The 19,790-nt window shown below is 42.8% G+C and overlaps 2 protein-coding genes across 5 annotated transcripts; both read left to right on the top strand.

Annotated features, from left to right (window-relative positions):
- Positions 1-140: 140 nt before the first annotated feature.
- On the top strand, positions 141-8,219 carry rab11fip4a (RAB11 family interacting protein 4 (class II) a). The gene is made up of 15 exons (XM_029159022.3): positions 141-634; positions 2,536-2,623; positions 2,874-2,962; positions 3,216-3,379; positions 3,472-3,633; positions 3,791-3,925; positions 4,158-4,193; positions 4,354-4,462; positions 4,564-4,667; positions 4,774-4,914; positions 4,998-5,079; positions 5,208-5,345; positions 5,487-5,633; positions 5,759-5,902; positions 5,979-8,219. The coding sequence occupies exons 1-15, from the start codon at positions 482-484 to the stop codon at positions 6,093-6,095; spliced, it is 1,809 nt and encodes a 602-aa protein (XP_029014855.1). The 5' UTR covers positions 141-481; the 3' UTR covers positions 6,096-8,219.
- Positions 8,220-8,364: 145 nt separating this feature from the next.
- On the top strand, positions 8,365-19,416 carry LOC114860441 (zinc finger protein 646-like). 4 transcript variants are annotated; one of them, XM_029159038.3, is made up of 7 exons: positions 8,365-8,929; positions 10,285-10,538; positions 10,739-10,985; positions 13,165-13,254; positions 16,211-16,402; positions 16,474-16,608; positions 17,881-19,416. In XM_029159038.3, exons 1-7 carry the CDS (start codon positions 8,795-8,797, stop codon positions 18,040-18,042), a joined length of 1,215 nt encoding a protein of 404 aa, XP_029014871.1. In that variant the 5' UTR covers positions 8,365-8,794; the 3' UTR covers positions 18,043-19,416. The 4 variants fall into 4 exon arrangements, with proteins under 4 accessions (XP_029014871.1, XP_029014869.1, XP_029014870.1 ...); XM_029159036.3 differs by having other exon boundaries at positions 16,474-16,656; XM_029159037.3 differs by having other exon boundaries at positions 8,645-8,929; positions 16,477-16,656.
- Positions 19,417-19,790: the final 374 nt, after the last annotated feature.

Here is a 19,790-nt window from a genome sequence, read left to right as displayed (position 1 = left end):
ACATTTTACAATGAGACTAAATATTCATTTTAAAAGCTTTGAATCAATACTTTGATCCACTTTATGTAGGTTGTCTAATAGCTTATTAATAACCAAACTGCATTTGTAGTCACGAAATAAACAGAAACATACTATATATATTTAGCAGCATCGGTAATACGGTAATACGTTACTTCTTCTCTCCAGTAGAAACAAAGTGGACTGCCTGCGCATGCGCTGTGCCGCTTTCTTTTCGCGGGCCGTGGTTACACACCTGGATTGCTAAGTACCAGTTGGTCTGTGACGCAATACTTCGCCTCCAAATCGTACATCATCGCGCGTTTCCGCTACTTCTCTGGCATCTGTCGCTGACGTCAGCGGCACCGAGCACCAGCAGGTCCGGGGGAGCTTGAAGAGGAGATGATGGCGACCGTCATTCCGAGTCTCCTACAGGCCATTTGATTTTGTAGGCTCGGACTCCGACCAACGAAGCCGCTCCACGATGGAGGGACGAGCTCCTCCCGACCAAGAGCAGCTCTTCCAGTTCCTCAGGAGGCTTAAGGAGGTGTTCGACGTGTGCGACGAGGATGCGGACGGCTTCATCCGGGTGGAGCACCTGGTGGATCTTGGGCTTCAGTTCGGTCAAGGAGACGAGGTGAGTCGCTGTTGGTTTCCGTTAGTCCGTCGTTCACGACGCTGTGGTTGAAATAAAACACAGAGGATCGACGAACCCAAACACGTGGTACCGACAGACAGCGTGTGGGTCCGATGATTCAGGTGAAGCTGTGGATTAGCAGCCTGCTGGTTCCGACTGCTTAGCTAGCGACGCTTCTGTCTGGTTCTGAAGTGGCCTGGTACCAACCTGTCATGCGGCGTGTGTTCCTCGTATTTACCGCTTTGTTTTAACTGTTGATGCTTCGCTTTGTATGAATCCAGGCCTTTTGCAGCATAACGTGTGTTTTTAGTGACCAAGAATAACAAGAGCAAGAACAACAGGGTCAAAAATGTGTAACAAACATTAATTCATAATACACAAATGATAATTTAAGGTTATATTTGTACATGAAACAGCAAAATGCTGCAAAAAACACTATTTATATTGTAGGTCCCAAAATGCATTGTGTCTTTCTGCTATTGTCAAATTGCTACACAATTCAACACCGCTGCCTGAAGTTCAGAGCTTTTTTTGTTTTTTTTTCACTACTATGTCTTCAAATGTCTCATTGCTTCTATGTGTATTAGGCAAAGTTGGGCGTTCACAGAGAAACTCGCCGAGCTGGGTCATTTACATGCTGTCATGGGCCGTTCCGGGTCCAGCGCCACTAGTGGTTCCATGCTGCTGGACCTGGTGTCAGCAGTGTGTGTGTGGTCACTCCATGCTCCTCCAGCCTGCTGCTCCGTCATCACCCCTGACCCCTGATGAGTCAGCAAAAATTCTATGGAAACCCGTCATAGCGACAGAGAACCCAGAACAAACCTCTTAAAATAACATGACACACTGAGTAGCAGCTAGTACCTCCTCCCTGCATGCGGCTTGCAACGACTGCATTTCTTATCACCATGGCAACAAGGCTTACAGAGGGAATAGATGGCTGGATTGGTTGGGTGTCTAGTAATGAGTGGGTCTCCTTAGCAGCTGGGTAGGGAATGGTGCTTGGCAGCATTCATTTTTTACATTCTTTAATTATTAAAATATTTCTCTTCATATCTGTTTTTGGTGTTTTTTGGTTTCCGCTGCATTTCAAGTAGGAAAATACCATTACATATTTATACCTGACTATATAACGGAACCATATCTTGGTTTGGTTCTGGTGTGCGCACACAGGATTATTATCGTACTTATCGTACAAGCTACTTATTGACCAAGACTATAGAAGTATCTGTTGTTTTTGTTCAATACAATTTTTATGAGAAAAACTCTGATGCATAAATCACTGTTTTTGTTTTTTTTAATAATTATGTGAGAAAATGTCTTTGTGTAACATATATGATTGCATTGTAATACCTCATTCTTTCTTTCAGAAGGAAGCGGTGTGGCCTAGTTTTGGTTTATTTCTGTATGACCACGCTTGTGTGGTTTAAAACAATATTAATAAATTAAATTGCCAGCGTTGATGATAGGTGGGTTTGTATAACGTTCAGCCGTCACTTTCACTGGTTGGCTAATATGACCAGTAATGGTCTGTAGAGAAAGAATGGTGATATATTTTAATCCCGATCAGATAATCTCACCTACTGCTCCATACGTTCTGTGGTGCATGACAGATGTATCGGAGCTCATCAGGAAGGAACAGGAAGAAAGGATGTTCTCAGTTGGTGATTTGTCCATATGTTTGAGTTAATCTTCAACAGAGATGAGATCTTCAAGAACATCAACAGATACCAAAAACAAATGCTGTGATTAAAACCAGCTCCAAACATTTCTCTGCTTCGAAAAGCTGGAAAATGAATGAGAAAACATCCAGACATTGATAAGCGCAGGGCCGTATGATAAAACGTCTACATTCTAGTTGAACATAAATAAAATGAACTTTACTTTACCCTTGTCTTCTATAGGTGAAGAAGTTAACCAGATACTTGGATCCTAAAGCTAATGGGAAAATCAACTTCAAAGACTTCTGTGATGGAGTGTTTGCTATCAAAGGTAACAGTCGGATATGTTCCACATATGTCGACTGGGAATATGAGGGGAATATTCTATTAATATGACAAATCTGGTTTTCTAGATATTTGTTTTTCACAGTTGACATAAACATCCCTAAGATACAGTAGTAGACATCTGAACTAACACAGTGTGGCTCTTGTCCTGTCTCAGTCCACAGTTTATGGGCTGAACTTCCATTGTTGTCACTCTGTCTGTAAAATCCTCATACTCATACGACTTCTTCTTCAAGGTTGTGACGAGATACTGAAAATGGCAGCGGATCCTCAGAGCGCTGCTTCCAGCCGATCCTCTGTGACTGACAATGGTTACATCTACCAGGTATCATCACCGTCTGCTACTGTAGATACTGAAGTGAGAGAAGGCGTGTTGGCTACAGTAGCACCTGAGCTGGTTAAAGTCAGATGAAACCATCATTTATACATAGAATAGGTTTTAAGTGATGCTACAGGTTTAGTCAGACTCTAATCTCCCAGGTCCTACACTGAAGGTATAGATGAGGCAAATGAAACCTCTTTAAATAAAGGCGGTACAGTGTGTCTGTTTTGTGAGAGATTCTAATGTTTAATCATAGAACGGCGTGGCCAAGCTGGGCCCACCCATCGTCATGTGCACCCAGTCCTACCCAGACTTTGATGGGTACGGTGAGCGTTCCAGTGCCGAGAAGGAGTGTGACATGGACAGCAGCACTGAGAATGGAAACGCCTTGGATTCCTTGGACCCGGGAAAACAGAGCCGGTCAGCCGCAGTTATAATGTATCCGTCAGGGGGACAGAGTTATTCATTTATTGGGTCATTCATCATTATTATTTACCTCTACTCAATCCTAGAAGCCAGAGAGGCACAACATCTGCGCCAGGTATCTCTGGAGAGGAGCAGTTCGAGGACTACGGTGAGGGGGAGGATGTGGAGTTTACACCCAGCAGCCCTTGCCCTGAAGATGACACCCGAACCAATGGCTTCTCAGACCTAGGATCCTCACTGCCCTCCAGGTTGGTGGTCAGGGCCCTAAAGCATGTATTCCCTTCATTAAATATATTAGGGGCCTCCTACATTTACACCTGTATGTCATTTTTCCTTCAAAGCAGCTGGTAATGTTAGACGTTAAATATCACAGTTAAACATGTTGAATTATCTTCAACCCTGCAGTGGGGGACAGACTCCCCAGAAGATGCAACAGTTGTATAACAGTGAGCTGCTGGACATTTACTGTTCACAGTGCTGCAAGAAAGTGAATCTGCTCAATGACCTGGAGGCTCGACTTCGAAACCTTAAGGCCAATAGGTAAAACACAGACAAACGCAACACCAACTGCTGTACCTTTACACTTGTGCAGTCTTGCTACCAGACAAAGGGATCCTGAGCTGTTGCTATAGTAACCATATCTCTATGTGGCATCTCCTTGTGTGAGATTGACACAGTACAGCAACAAAAACACTTTAGTATAAATACAAGAAAACTAGTCATATTCCTAATTCAAAGCTCTTTGTGACTCATTTTCACTCTTGTGTTTCAGCCCTAACAGGAAGATTACCAGCACAGCGTTCGGACGGTGAGTAGCTTAACGTCAACAAAGGACAAGTTGCTTGATCACAGTGATGTTAAGGATTTAACAGGAGGGTGCTGTGACTGAAGAGCAGCTCTCACACACATCCTCTTAGCCTTTCAGTGGACAAACACACCTTTGTTGACGCGTCCTCTCCTCTGTGCAGTCAGCTGTTTCATGCCAACCACACCGTGTTTGGGTTCAGTCGGGAAAGCAGCACTGAGGACCTGTTCGCAGACAGCATCGACTCCTGCGACCTTGACATAACAGAGAAGGTGCGAACACGCGCACATGTGCAACCAAGCGCTCGCACTTTTTTTTTTTTAGCAGTGTGTACAAAACAAAGCACCTATGTGTGTTGTGCTTGTCTCTTTAGGTTGGTTATCTGGAAAAGAAGGTGACTGAACTGGAAAGCGACAGTCTGGCCAACAATGACCTGAAGTCTAAACTCAAACAGGAAAACACACAACTCGTTCACAGGTAGGAAGACAAGCACACACCAGTGTCCTCACCACTGTTCTCTGTGCCATCATGTATCTATTGATCTTCGTTTTTCCGTCACACCGTGTCTGTCTGGGCGTCCCAGGGTCCACGAACTGGAAGAACAGGTGAAGGATGCAGAGGCGAGAGCAGATCAAAACCTGGAGGAGGAAATGAAGAGACACCGGGAGACGTACAGCAAGATGGAAAAAGACAGAAACCTGCAGATAGACCTGCTCTCTAACAAGTAACCAAACATTTACTGTAGTTTGGATTAGAAACTACACCCTGGAAAATGTGGCACACAACAAATTTTTTCTGTCCACACAGAATACAGCAGTTAGACGATGATAATAGAGAGATGAAGTCAAATGCCTGTAGACTCAAGTCCCAGACTGAGAAACTCGATCAGGTCAGTTTGACGGAACGTTTGGCTGTAATTAAAGATTATGACGTTATGAAATGTGAGCTAATTATAGCTGCAGTATGTAGCCATATATTCAAGTACTTGTCAAGTAACAACAAATGGCTCATCTGCAGGAAAAACAGAGGATGACAGACAAACTGGAGGACACCAACCTGAGGCTGAAAGACGAGACCGACCTTTACAGGAAGATAATGGACAAGCTCTGGCAAAATCGTCACGAGTACCAGAAAGAAAAACATTCCATGCAGGAGGTAATGCTAGCATTTGGATTGGAGAAAGATTAACCAGAAGCCTGGGTCTTAGAGAGCTACTCTAAGTCTTTGTTCATGTGTAATTGAATTGATTTATTTTTAAATAAAAGTCCCTAACACACTAAGGACTGTTTCCTGCAGCTGATTGATGATCTGCGCCGGGAGTTGGAGTATCTGCAGTTATTTAAGATGGAGATCGAGCATCCTGGAAAAGGCAAAGGTCTATCTGAGTTCAATGCCAAGACCAGGGAGAGTGAAATGGAGCATGAAGTCAGGAGACTAAAGCAGGTTGGCATTATTAAACTAAAACTCAGACTTCCTGATGTTCATGTGGCATTGACTATGGCACAGCACGCACTTCACAGAATTCCTTACTTAAAAATTAATCCCGAATCCTCCGTTCTCTCTTTCAGGACAACTATAAGCTGCGGGATCAGAATGACGACCTCAATGCACAGATTCTGACTTTAAGTTTGTATGAAGCAAAGAACCTGTTGTCTTGTCACACCAAGGCTCAGTGCCTGGCGGCTGAGATTGACAACGCATCCAGAGATGAGGTCAGTGCTGCTGGTTAGTGAATGCAATGCTGTTTTGTCATGCGACTGTTCCTCTGACACATGTTTCTGTCCTCAGCTGGTTGATGCTTTGAAGGAGCAGGAGGAGATCAATCTGCGTCTGAGGCAGTACATGGACAAAATCATCCTGGCCATTCTTGACCATAACCCCTCCATTTTGGAAATCAAGAATTAAATGACACACATGCACGTTGCCCTCTGTGTAGTATTGAAGAGGTGAGGATCTTCTATTACCTAATAGCTTGCACCCTAAAGTTGTACATACACACACACACTTCACATAGTTGTTGGACACGCGTTGCTTTCCTCCCCTAAATGTAACAATCAGATTCCTGTTGAGCCCAAAATGGAACTTGTTCCAATTAAAAACCTTTGAGCCAAAAGGTCCCTACAGTCAAAGTAGAAATCATAAGGGGCTGTGTCTCTGCATCACCAAAGCAGTTGATGCTTGTATTTAGAAAAACTAAACAGGGAAAATAGTAAGTCATTGCAGAGACACCTGTGACACATGTTTTATCATTAGATATTTATAAAACACTGATATGGATTATAAGAAATAGAAACGAGAGGTGTTTAAAATGCTGTTCCAGTGTATTTCATGTTTACTAAAATGACTGAAGCACTTTTTTTGTCTGCACTTTTAGTAGTTTGTGTTCAGTTTGAAATGTGTAACAGTAATGAGCTTTCACATGTATGAAAATGATATAAACTATCTGAGGTCATCGTTTCACTTAGATTCTTTAGTTCACTTTCTGGGCTGTTCTGAATTCTCTTCATATGTGACACTGTGGTGTAGTCCCCACTTCTAAAAGGCCTGGGGTGAATCCTGTGTCCATATATGTGACAGCCAGCGGCTTGTTATGAAGATGTGGAACATAATTTAAATTATATAATTAAAAGAAAAATATTGCTGCTATAATTAGAGACAGAAAAGGCCTGGGAGACAACATTCGACTGGCTAAACGTGTATGTAGTCCAGCTGTAATTAGAGAAATAGTCAAAATATTGAACTGTTGGAGCTCATTGAGCCTTTCATTGGACAACTGGCAGAATATATGTAACTTTAGGAGAATGTTAAAGCTCATTCACAGAGCACTATTTGTCATTTGAATTCATTTTTACCTCCTAGTGTAGTTGTATTGATTAATGTATTTATTTAACCAAATATATAATGTGATCAGTTTATATAACCCGTTCATCATTATCATTATTATTATTATTATTATTATTATTATTATATTTTCCTTTTTAGAACAAATAAAAGACAAGGACATTTTGCAGGCTCAGAAGCAGACCACTAATTTACACTAAGTCTGAATGGTAACCAGACTGCCCCAAGTCATGGATGAGTTTGACCAGGAAATCTGGAAAATCTCAATTTAAGCTTAGCCTAAGTGAATGATGAATTTATGCCTGGGGGTTATGTTTCACTTTAAGTAGGGGGTGGGTGCAGGCATTATCCAGGATTCAATATAGACCTCGGATTTTGGAACCTTTTTAAATTGACATCAGTTGTTGGGCTTCATGAAGTGCAGCCTAGGATGGTTAATTTTTTTTTTGATCAAATTCTTCAAAATCTATTTAGTTCTTGGGGAGTGATCTTCCCCTTTTTTCCTTTTGTTTTGTAATTGATGGAAGTATTTGCTACATCTCTTGGCATAGTCCTTTTCTCTGGGCAGTCTCTACCTGAAATGCTGATTTATTGTTAAATATGAAATCTGTTGCGCTTTAATGTTGAATTCTGATTCATATAACAATGAATTTAGCTGTGCTGTGTTGCTAAATATATAGCATATGAGACCAGAAATAGTTAATAACTATTCATTGAACTTCCAAGGGACCATGTAGTGCAGTGTCAAATGTCACAAATAGGTTCTGTCATAAAAAGATTTACAAATGTGCCAAATGTAACTTTTTCACCGTGTTTACAAAGTAAAGTAAATCATGTCTTACATCTCTTAAAGCAACATGGCAAACAAGTTAATACATTTACACACTGAAAATCTGATCAGTGCTGTGAACTAGTCTCACTTCAACTAAAATAATTTATTTATTTTTACTGTCATTGTACATTTTGTACAGAATCGACTTTGTCCATGTGCAGGTCTGTCCACTCATCACGTCTTTGTAGTTGACACAGTAACTGTGTTACTCACTTCCAGTATATATATAGCACACTTGGTGTCACATCTTCAGTACTGACCTGGAACAATTATATTAAACGTGATGAAAACAATGTTGCACATGTTCATGATAGTCATTTTGCAGTCTTGATGTGTAAATAAAAACTTCTTTGTCATCACTGTGTTGGCTGTGGTTGTTTGCTATTATTGTAATTATGCGCAGTGTTTTTTTTTTTATTTTTGTCAGGTTTGTATTTGAAAGGTTGATAATTTTTTTTTCTTAACAAATTACGATGTCAATACACAAGGTTTGATACCTTACTGTCTGAAAACCAGATAAATGGAGTCAAAGATTATGGAACAGCTGCTGAGATGACCAGGACCTCTCCTATCTATCCTAGATCCCTGACACCACATGAGATACACGGTTACTTCAGTGGTATTTAGGTACTATTGTATTGAAGGTATGGATGTTAGAGCACTTAAGAAATACAGTTCATATTCAGATACTCTTTGCAGATTCCTAGGCTGAGGAATTGTTGTTTATTATCATTATCCAAACTGAGGCGTAATTCCGCCGGTTCTCACCCTCCGGTCCAGCAGGTGGCGCTGTTAACCGTTGATCTTCGCTTTGTCCGCCGCCAAAATGCTCATTTCACTGAAGAAGTATTTTTCTTTTAGGAAGAAGATCCCGACAAAGCGGCCCTGTTTCTTTTCAGCCTGAAAAAGTCCAAGAATCAGAAAAGCGACGATGTATGCCAGGACAAATACCGGCAACACACACGGAGACTTTCAAGACAGAAACGGGGTCAATTATGTGACATCAACAGAGTCCTTCGGCCACTGCTCTCAATTGTTCTGGAAGAAGGATCCCAACGACTCCGGGGTAAGAGCCAGCTGCCACCGTTAGCAAGCGAGTACAAGCACCTGCGTGAAAACCGCTCGTCGGACACGGATTTCCTGAACGAGCACTGGACGGAGTGTCGGTTCTGACGCGTGGTTGTTGGCGGAGTGTGCGCTGTGTAGTTCCACAGGGCCGGGTGATAGTACGCTCCAACCAACGTCGTATAATAGCTCCGCTGCTGCCTGCTAATGTACGATGCTAGTCCTGTTGAGCGGCCTTGCGTTAACTAATGTAAGTCCTAGCTTAGAGGCTAATAGCTAATTGTGAGCGTTGCACATGACATTTCAAGATGTACTCCACATCATATGTAATAAATACGGTCGTAAATGTTCACCGTGATGGGAACAATGGAGACGGAAAAGCACTCTGCTGTTAGTTTGGTAAATAAAACATTGAGCTTGTTCGGTGCAGCGCTAATGCTAGCCCCAAACAACAGTGGCTGTCTACCGAGCGCCGTTAGCCAACACCGGAGACCGAACGAAACAAGGCGATGCGTGAAGCGGCGTTCCGAACAGTAACGCCACCACAACGACGCTGTTTGAGCGAAAGCATCAGTGTTTGTTTAAAATCTGCAAACGCGACATATTGTTAGCGAGCGGTGCAGCGTAAATACGAGCTGCCCCGCAGGAAACGGCAGCGGAAGACGCCCCGCGGGGACTCAAAGACCTCATTGATGCCAGACTGTGCGGTTCAGTCCACACACACCACGTTGGTGTCTGGACTTTGAACAGGCTGCCTTCTATTAGCGGTCATGGATCACACTGACTGTACAGTGACGTCCTCGTATCGCAGCCTTGGTTTTCTTCTGCATCTTTCATCATTTGGCAGGTGATGCTACTTTCCAGGTGATGCTTAACTTAATTCTCCCTGAGCTGTTCTACTTATAATGGCCTTCTAAAATGATCAGTAACACAAACAACACATTCTGTGCAATTCTTTGGAATGATATTTGCTATTTCAGTGTTTTCATATTGAGAACACTTGATGTGGTGCATATTAGGAAAACAAACCTGACAGTATAAATGAATGTGCTGAAATTACAAAATGCTGACAGCAGACGTTCCTTTACGAACAGATAAATAACCTTAATTACCTTAAAATTACACACAAATTTTATTGACCTTAAATCTTAAATTACAGCAGAATGTGCTCTGTTTTTGTTGCCCTGTCTTAATTTTATGCGTGGATCAGACAGAATAAGCTAATGCTGTATGGAATCTTGTACTTCATACTAGTTTTGCTATTCTGTGGGATCAGGTAGGATTTTTGTCACTTACTATGAACAAGGCAATGTATTAATATTGTAATACACTATTGTATTTCTTGTCCTCCTGCAGCCAAGTTCGACCATCAGCTGGTGCAATCAGCTCCCTTCCTCTTCAGCAGCTCTCTCCACCTCCAGTCTTTCCTCAGCATCACTCTCCAGCTCCAGTCTCTCCATGGAGTCACAAGCACCAGCGCCCACGACGACGGCGACAGATGACATGGAATCAGATGAGAGGCCATACGTCTGCGACCTGTGCAACTGTGCTTACAAGCATGCTAGCTCCCTGCTCAACCATAAGCTCACCCACAAGACTGGGGACTTTAGGTAGGGACCTGTGCGTGATTTAGATTCATTCAGGTAAATGGATTAAATGCTGTGCCTTCAAGGTGTCAGGTGTAGACAATAAAGGTCTACTACACATTGCCTTCTGTAAGTCACTCTAAGTGGGTATGGTTGACTACTAAAGCAGGATGCATCATTCACCAATTTTCTCCCCTAACCTCGTTTTTCTCTCCCAACCCCAGATGTGACTTTTGCAGCAAACCTTACACCAACTACATGTCCCTTCGCAACCACATGCGAATCCACGGTCAGAAACGTTACATGTGCGACCTGTGTGGGAAGGCCTTCCGATTGGCCCGGTACCTGCGCAACCACCAGAGGATTCATGACGACGGGCCCAATCGCTTTGACTGTCCCTCCTGTTGCAAGAGCTACCGGACCATGCTGGAGCTGGCCCAGCACCGGTGCACTGCTGCAGCATCCAACCAGGTGGGCCTGTTTTTTTTGTTTTAAGTAACTTTAGTTGTAGTATGTGGAGGGAAGTATATATTTCATATTTATTAATGGCGTAGTTCTCAAAATTTGGGTTTGTCCCTCATGGTCATTTATTTACAATATTTGCTGCACGTCAATGTAATGAACAGGTGAAAAATCCGATATATTATATTTTAATAGACAAGGTCAGATTTTATGTTGTCATTTTTCTACAGGATATTACTTTTGTATTGATTTTCTGATTAACTTAGAAAGTAAAAGCAATAAAAATCTTAATTTGAACATTTTAGATTTTGTGATTTAATTGCAATTTAAACAAGGAATTGGTAAATCCAAATTATTTACAGAATCTGAACTGATTTGAATACAGTTGAAACTTGGTTTTGACAGTTTGCAGAGTGAAAGTTGCTTGGTCCTATGTACAGCTCTGTCATACAGGTCAGCAGACACTGATAAGCTTGGTGGTCTATCTGAGCCTTAGTAAGCAGTGAGGACAGCTTTAGTCTGATGTGGTACACAGAGCCAGTGACACTGTTTAGGAAGTGTCAGGATCCACATCAAGCCAACCAAAGTGCAGTAGTCATTAGAAGAAGTTGGACAACAATAAGGGGGTCTGTTAAATAAATTGTCTGTTCATGTGGTAACATGTGACTGGAAACACAGCACAGTTCCCCTGCATGTGCTTAGTTACTGACGAGAAGGGTGATATTTCTTAGAGTCTTGGTCGAACTTTTTACCCATGAAATCTGCGGCCAGTCAAAATAGTCTTTGTCGGCACATTTTCCCTTTTTCCAACAGAAATTTAAGTGTCTTTTTGCTTCCCTTTGTCTGGAAGAAGAATGATAAACATACTTAAACAATACTCTAATATATACATAATTCTTTTAATACTCACTACAGTCTGATGTCATCAGATGTTACATGTATGGTCTTTTCTGTGATTAGTGATGATAATCTGTTACGATCTTTATTAGAAGAGTTTCATTCCAACAATAATTAACAAATACTGTGGTAAAATCTTACTAGAAAAGTTTATTGGAGTCATTAATCTTTCATTCAAGCCAAATGATCAATGAGGAATCCCAACCAAACAGTGTAATTGGACCTGATCCATAAAGTCAGTGAGAGAAGTGCTGGTGTCAGCATAATGCTCTATGGACTGTGGGGCAGCAGTGATGTTAGTGCTCTCATGAGAACTGCTGTAAAACCAGACAGTTGTTTCTGAAAAAAAGTCCTGTGTCTCCAAAAAAATGTAACAACAATAAGATGTTTGGGTGTTGACGGAGAACCGGTGAATCAGATCTCCTCCTTGTGCATGAGTTAGGTCTGTTTAGACCCAATCTGCCCCATTAACCTGAACACGTCATGAACATGGCCCTCAGTAATCTGTGTAATGCTATTATTTAATAAAAAAATCCACAATGTATTTAAAAACATCCACAATGTATGTATTTAATAAAACTATTACGACATTGGCAAATTAATTTTCAGTGTTACACTCTGGCCATTCAGAGTATACTAAATAAATCTGGGGGACCTACAGTGGACTGACTACTAGTGTAAAGCTTCCTTTCTATACATCCCATTATACTGCTTTGTACCCTCTTCGAAATAGACCGACCTTCCTTCTTAATGTCTGCTTCTTTGAGAAGCTACAGTGTCTCTTTGCTTTCTGTTACTCTATGTGATGTCTGGATTCTTCTTATCAGTAACTTTTTAAAATTGATTTTCAAATTTAGAAATAATTTTTTAGGACCCACCCATAACATTCTATCTTGGGTTCTTTTATCTGCTCTTCATACATTAAATGGACTGTTTGTCCATTTACGCATAAAAAGTCTAAATGTTGTTGTTTTCAATCTAATAATAAGTCCTTGTTCTGTGGAAAGTGTTGCATCGATGCCCCACATTGAGGAAACACGCTGCATGCTGAGACTTTTAGCAAAGCATATTTTATTTCGGTAACTATGTGCATGTTCTCTCCACTTACTCTTCTTGCAGGCTTCGTCCTTTGCAGACTTCCTGCCGTCCTGTAGAGTTAGGCTTAGACCAGGGTTTGAGTTTATGGAAAGGATCAGGGCTCAGGTTTCAGCCTTTGTCCTCACAAGTATAGTAATTCAAATTTATATCTGTGTGTCTGTGTGTCTGTGTGTGCATGGGATCGGTTCATAAGAACCGGTTCAACTGCCCGTCCTGCTTTAAGAGCTACCGAACCATGCTGGACCTGGCCCAGCACCGCTGCAGCGCCGCGGCCAAAAACCAGGTTGGTGCGAGCGTGAGTGAGCAGGTGTGTGTGGGTCCGAGTCGGGCGTTGGGTCCTGAAGGACACGTGGATGTGATGGTCAGGATCCAAGTCCTAATTAAAAAAAACAAACAAACAAAGATTAGGTCATAACTAAAGTCTTGATACGAACAATTAAAAATTAAAAAAAGGCAAAATTGCATTACATTGAAACCTAAACCTGAGAAGTTTAGAACATATTCCTCATTTTGAGCAACAGCAACACAACAGTGTTTGGTGTTTTAGGAACTGACATCAGAAAGCAGGCTTTCCTCATTGTTTGATCTGACCTGTAGCTGCCAAACGCTTTGCAAAGTTTATTGCTGATTAAAGGAACAGAACTCTGAAGCGGACGTCTCGGTGGCAGCGTCTTTGTGCTGATAACGAGCCGAGCCAATAACGTACGTGATTAATTTTCGAAGCAGGACATTTTCCAGTAGTCCTCAGTCCTTTTCAAGAAACCATAGACGTCTCCAGTTGTCCGTGTCTCAGTTGCATGTGCGCAGACAGTGATCATCTGAGCTTACTGACGGCGGGTTTTTGAGCCAGTGAACTGATTTTTAATCACAAGTTCATCTCTGATGTTATTGTAGCTCCAGCTTGTACTGCTGGAGTTTGGCTGGGTGTGTGCTGGTGTAACTGGGTTATATCCAGGACTGTCCCTGATGCTAATATGGGCATATTCCAATCCAGCAAAGAAGGAAACCATCAAACGTCTGTGTCCATCTTTATTGTCACCGGTGCAGAAAACGGTCCTCTGGCCAGGTCATAATGCTTCCTATTTATACATTTAATCTGTAACAACAATCTACATTAAAGTGTTGACCGATTGTTCTACATCGCTGAGAATTATCTGTCCATCAAGTCTGTGCTCAGTTCACCTGCTTTGATTCAGTTTAAAGCAGTACACCAGTGGAATTCTGCATTAAAATTGTGAATACAAACAATCAATTCATATAATGTTAAAGGTTTAGCAGCTACAGGGGCCATGTTTCTGTATGAAGTAGGTTTATAACTTTAAAGCACGTTATTATCATAATACCGGCTTACTTTATTCTTAGTGAAATCTTGAGCACGACGTGTTGTTTGTTGTCTGCTCTTGACCTTTCTCAAACTGTCTGAATTTGTTTAGCAGAAGTCTGAAGATAAGACCTCAGTTGGGTTCAGAATGTGTGTAGTTCTGTTTTTATATTATTGTTTACCTTAAATCTAGAAATGCTTTTTTTAAATTAGCAGCATATAAACCTGCATCACCTTCACATCACGTGAAAACACTGAGGTTGTGAATAAATGCACCCTTTTTTTGTTTGTCGGTGACTAGCACCACTTTAATGTACTAAATATACAGGAGGGTGAAAAAACAAACTGCTTTCCCTACATGTAGCTGTAAAGTCATTGGTTTAAGGGTGAACTGCCCTCCTGCGCAGGTTTCCTCCATCGTTCCTTTTTGTCAGAAAATATCTAAAATAGTCACACGTTAGTTGCTTTGCAGCCTGAAAATAAGACAATTTTATTTTAACAAGCTTATTTAACAACGGAACCAAATAACTCAAACATGACCCGTTTATTCTCACACGGGTCGTGAGCATGATGGAGCCCAACTCAGCAGGTTCATCCTGGACAGGTCACCAGTCCATCAAAGACACAGACTCCTTAATGAGCCTGACTGCACGTCTTTAGACGGTGGGACAAACCTGGAACCAGAAGCCCTGACTGTGGTGCACACAGCCGTTACAGCGTTGATTAGCTGCTTGTCGTACAGCTGTGACTGGCAGGGCTCCATTAAAAGCTATTTGGAGGTGGACAAAGCAAAAGATGCAAGTAAATCTAAAAGGCTTCAGGCTGGTTCCTGGAAGCAAGTCTGTTTGTTATTAAACTAATCCTGTCTGGATCTCTGTGTTGCTCCAAACTGAAAAGAGTCAGAGGAAAGGGGTTAGAATATGTCATGACTCACATCTGGATGACTGACAACCTCCATCAGACAGACTGAAGACATGCTGGAGCAGACTCCTGGGCCCTCAGAGGGGGGTCTCAGGGGTTCCCATCCACACATGCACTTCACCTGTTTAATGCCCTGGATGTTCAGGATTCCAGGAGACTTAGCCTACCAGACTATAGCAGACTAATGAAATCAAAATATTCTAGAAATCAGTGACTCCTTTTTTCTGTCATTACCCTGACACGTTGTTACTGTTAAATGTAACACTACACTACCTGAACTCAGCTACATAAAGAGGTTTAGTCTCGACTGCAAAGCAACCATGTGGATATTTTAATGGGTTTACATTGTGTGGATGCACTGGAGCTGGGTTTGCATGTTGCAGTGAAGGACAGCCTCATCCTTAGCAGGAATCTGTCCAGTTACCGTTCAGCTGTTTTGTGTGTACAATGCTTGTACAAAAGATGTTTGTTTACAGACTAGTTGTAGTTACCGTAATTTCCGGACTATAGAGCGCACCAGAATTTACGCCACACCCAGTAAATTTAGATTTTTATATTGGCTGCTCCTATCTATAAGCTGCAGGTGTGCACATTGTGGCATGAGAGATTTACACAAAAAGATGATACACAAAGATTTTTTTAAACTTTTAAGTACGGTAAATTATTTTTTTTCACAGACAGATCCTGTAAGATGCAGGATTTAAAAATGTAGTCCGGAAATTACGGGTATATCAATTTAACATCAGGTTCACATAAAAACAGGTGTATGTGTGTGTGTTTGTGTGTGCAGACAGACTGAAGTCTTTGTGTATGTGTGTCATTGTGGTCACACATCCTTTCATACAGGTCTAAGGCATAGTGGCAGCCAGTGATTGTTGAGAAGCAGCAGTCCATCCTGTTCATCCGTCTGCTCTACATCTAAATCTCCCCTCACCGTCTGGCTGTGGCGTAGACGTCGTGTAACAAGACTTTCTTCCTCCTGTCCCGTTCGTTTCAGTCTGGTGGTCGACGTTCCAACTACTCCTCCGGTCATCGACGTCAGCAGCAGCAGAACAACGCCAACGCCATGATGCAGCCACAGCACGGAGGACACGGCCCGGAGGCTCTGCCCTCTCACTGTGTGTCACCCATGTCTCAGGGGGGGCAGGGTGGAGGCGTGGCCAGCCAGGCAGTGCCTGACCCCCACCAGGTAGGGCCCAGGGTCTGGTCCCAGGCGGGTTAGCCCTCAGAGGACCGAGCTCTGATCCTGTGTGTCTCCAGCAGGGCCGTCCTAGCTCTGTGTCCTCCCAGAGCAGCCAGCAGAGCATGCGGACCTCCTCCTCCAGCAAACACGTGTCCACGTCCAGCGCCGCCCCATCCTCCTCGTACTCTCTGCTTCAGCCTCTTGTTCCCGAGGTAAAGGAGATGAGTTCGGGATACACTAGACTGAGCGCCAACCCCATGGTAGGAGAGAGAACCGCCACACACCCATGGCTCCCTTCCTTTCCTTGTTTGCCTGCTAGAAGCAGCAGATAGGGAGGGACTCTTGTTTCTGCTTTCTGTTTCCACTGTCGGTCTTTCCTTTTGGGGCCTGTAGATTAAAAAAACACTCTCAATAACTCAAACTTCCACTGGTCTGCAGAGAAACATGAGTTGATGAGGACCAGCCTCTGAGCTGTGGATGCTCTGGTGGTGGGAGTCTGTGCATCTCTACTGACCTGGGGATGTGCTCTCATTCTCTTTCTCTCTTTCCACATTTATCTTTCATTTTTCCAGCAGTTTCATCTTTTATCTGTGTCTCAAATGTTTTATTGAACGACTACTGAACAATGGGCTGGAAGTTAGAATAGGTGAGTTCTAAGGTTGTATCTCAGTCAAATACTTGCAGTGTCAGGTTGATCAAGTTCAACCACTGATGGTTCACAAACGACCAGAGTGACACAGTCCCAGATTTAGCTCCAGGTCAACTCTGCCTCAGCTTCACCAAGAAAAGGTTTTTATAGATTCACTGGAGAAGTTGTAATTTCTTTTCTTCACTGTTAATTTCTCTCGAGTAGTTTCTCTACTCGAACAACAACTTGGATGAAGTGTTTTCTGTGATTGTCTGAGACGCAATATGTCAGGACTGTCTCCTAAACACAACAGAAACAGTGCATGTGTTAGGATGCTTGCACAATGGTCTGAGAAAGAACTGACAAACTGACTTTATGTTTGAATTGTGGTTTAAATGAATCATTCCCATAAACAAACTAATGAAACTGAGCTGGACACAGAATGGCGGTTCTTCTGATTCCAGTCTCGTAGCCAGTCAAGCTGCTCATTTTAAAGGAAGGAAAGGAGTCGCTGAGCTGCTTAACGTGGATCCTAGGAAGCAAAGTCTCAGGAAAGAACTAGATGTGATTCAGACCACAGCACCCGTCTCTATGAAGCCTCTGCAGCTCCTAAGTCAGCCTAGAACTGAACTAAAGACACTGATAATTCAAATGAGCCAAAGAGCCCAAAATAGCTTCCACATATTCTGAGGCTGTGTTGCTGCATCTTTCTTCTGAATCTGTGCATCGAATCAGTCATCGATCATTGAACACAGCCCAGTTGCAGGTTTTTCTTTGCTGCTGCAGGTTCTTCCTGCGTTTCCTTTTTCCAGTCCTCCTCCTCCTCTAACCACTTTCTCCTGTCTCACCCCCACAGTCAAAGCACCAGGACACGTTCTCTTTGGCCCAGCAGCCGCTCACCACCATCAACCCCATCGGCCACGCCCTCCATCCCAACAGAGCTCCCACGCTCAAACCTTCCCCCGTCCCACGCAGCATCCCGGCCATGCCCTGGGAGCGCTCCCTCTACAATCAATGAGACCTCTGAGAGCACCTGCCCCTCGACATCGCTACCACCACCCTACACCCCGTCCTCAGGCCCGGCATCAAGGATGGAGGACTCTGGACGCCCATCCAACACCTCAGTCATCGTTTGGAACTTTGTTTGGGAACGGGCATCGTGGAGAAATAGATGAGATTGATTACTGAGTAGTTAGGTTTAAAATGTGTTGCCTTGACCCTGATGTATGATCTATGCCATGTACTGGATATAAGTTAAAATGTCTGTCCTCACTAAGAGTTGTTATCCCTCTAGTTATGAAAGTATCTATCCTTTATAAATAGTGTCCCTCACCGGCCCCACCGGCTCCATATATACGAAGACCAGAGAGGCGCCACAACAGAGACCGGCCGTTGGGTTCAGCAGAGGTTCAGAGGTTTCTGGAACGTAAAGGGAAAATGGAACCACAGACTCTTTTTCCACAAACCTCCTCAAACACAGAACATTGTGTATATGCTGCGTCCGGACCGGTCCAGACTGTGTGAGGACGCCTCCTCTGCCCGTACAGCGCCGAGCAAACAACCAGGACCGTGACAGGGATACGCGGGCCGGGGTCGGTCGGACCCGCCGGTTTCCGCCGCGTGGTGGGAACGGACCTCTTTGTTACCCAGTAACTCACAGTTTGGTGCCATGTTCCTTGTGACACTCAACTGAACTGACTTTTTTTTTTTCCTACCGTTGCATCTGATCGGTGGCTCGTTGTTACTGTAGTTTACGGATCTGTTGGCCGGGAATCAAACCTAGATTAGTCTCCACACGTTTCGTTCCAAACCGACTGTTACCATGTTTGTTCCTTTCACCTTGAAGCACTTTATGGTAAGTGCTGTGTTCATCTCCACCTCTAGTCTATAGCTCTGTCAGCTGTGATGTAAAGTCGCCTTACATCAACCCTCATCACTAACACCAGCAGCAGGACGGGGTCTGGTTTGGCCCTTTGTATTATGGCTGTACAATCTGGCCACTGTATGTGTGCAGCTCTGGACCCCCCCACCCCCCGGCTCTCAGCCTCCAGTGTTGATTTACCTGTAGAGAAAACCTCCGACCTGCATTTCACTGCACCACGGCTAGATTTAGTTAACGCCTACAGGGTGTTTCAATAAGCAGCCGGTCAGTGTTTGGCTGGATAATGGGAATAAACGAATAACCGTCTAATCTTGGCTCTAGTGTGTTGTTAGGTTATCTTGCTAACATGGTGCTCATTGAAATACCCCCGTTCTACTGACATTGTATTTTCTCTTAAAGTTTTTTTATTTTTGTTCATGATGTTTTTCATTGTTGCTTTCTCTCCTTGTAAAGTGTCTTTGAGTATTTAGAAAAGTGCTATACAAATAAAATGTTTTATTATCACCATCAGTTCTGTTTCCTTCATGGTGCGGTCTCATTAAAGCTGCAGATCCAGCTCAGTCCGCTCCAACAGGTGAGATGATCCTCAGGGACATTTTATTATTGTATGTAATTGGTGATATGTTCCTATATTATTCCATATATGTATATATATAAATAAAAAAAGCTGTGTCTAAACCTTTGACTGGTAGTGTAGATAAAACTGAAAAGTGCAGGTTTTAAAATTATACATTTGGTTAGTGTCAACAAGCAGAGAGCCCTTTATCCTGGACGCATAAAAAAAGAAATGGTCCTCCACATTCAGAAAAATAAATTAATAATAATATAATTATAATAATTATGGGTTATGTATGTCGTTCATTTTATTGCAGTCTACCGACAAA

The sequence above is a fragment of the Betta splendens genome, chromosome 8, assembly GCF_900634795.4.
Source record: "Betta splendens chromosome 8, fBetSpl5.4, whole genome shotgun sequence".
NCBI classification, from domain to species: Eukaryota; Metazoa; Chordata; class Actinopteri; order Anabantiformes; family Osphronemidae; genus Betta; species Betta splendens.
This window is presented reverse-complemented; position numbering and strand designations above follow the sequence as displayed.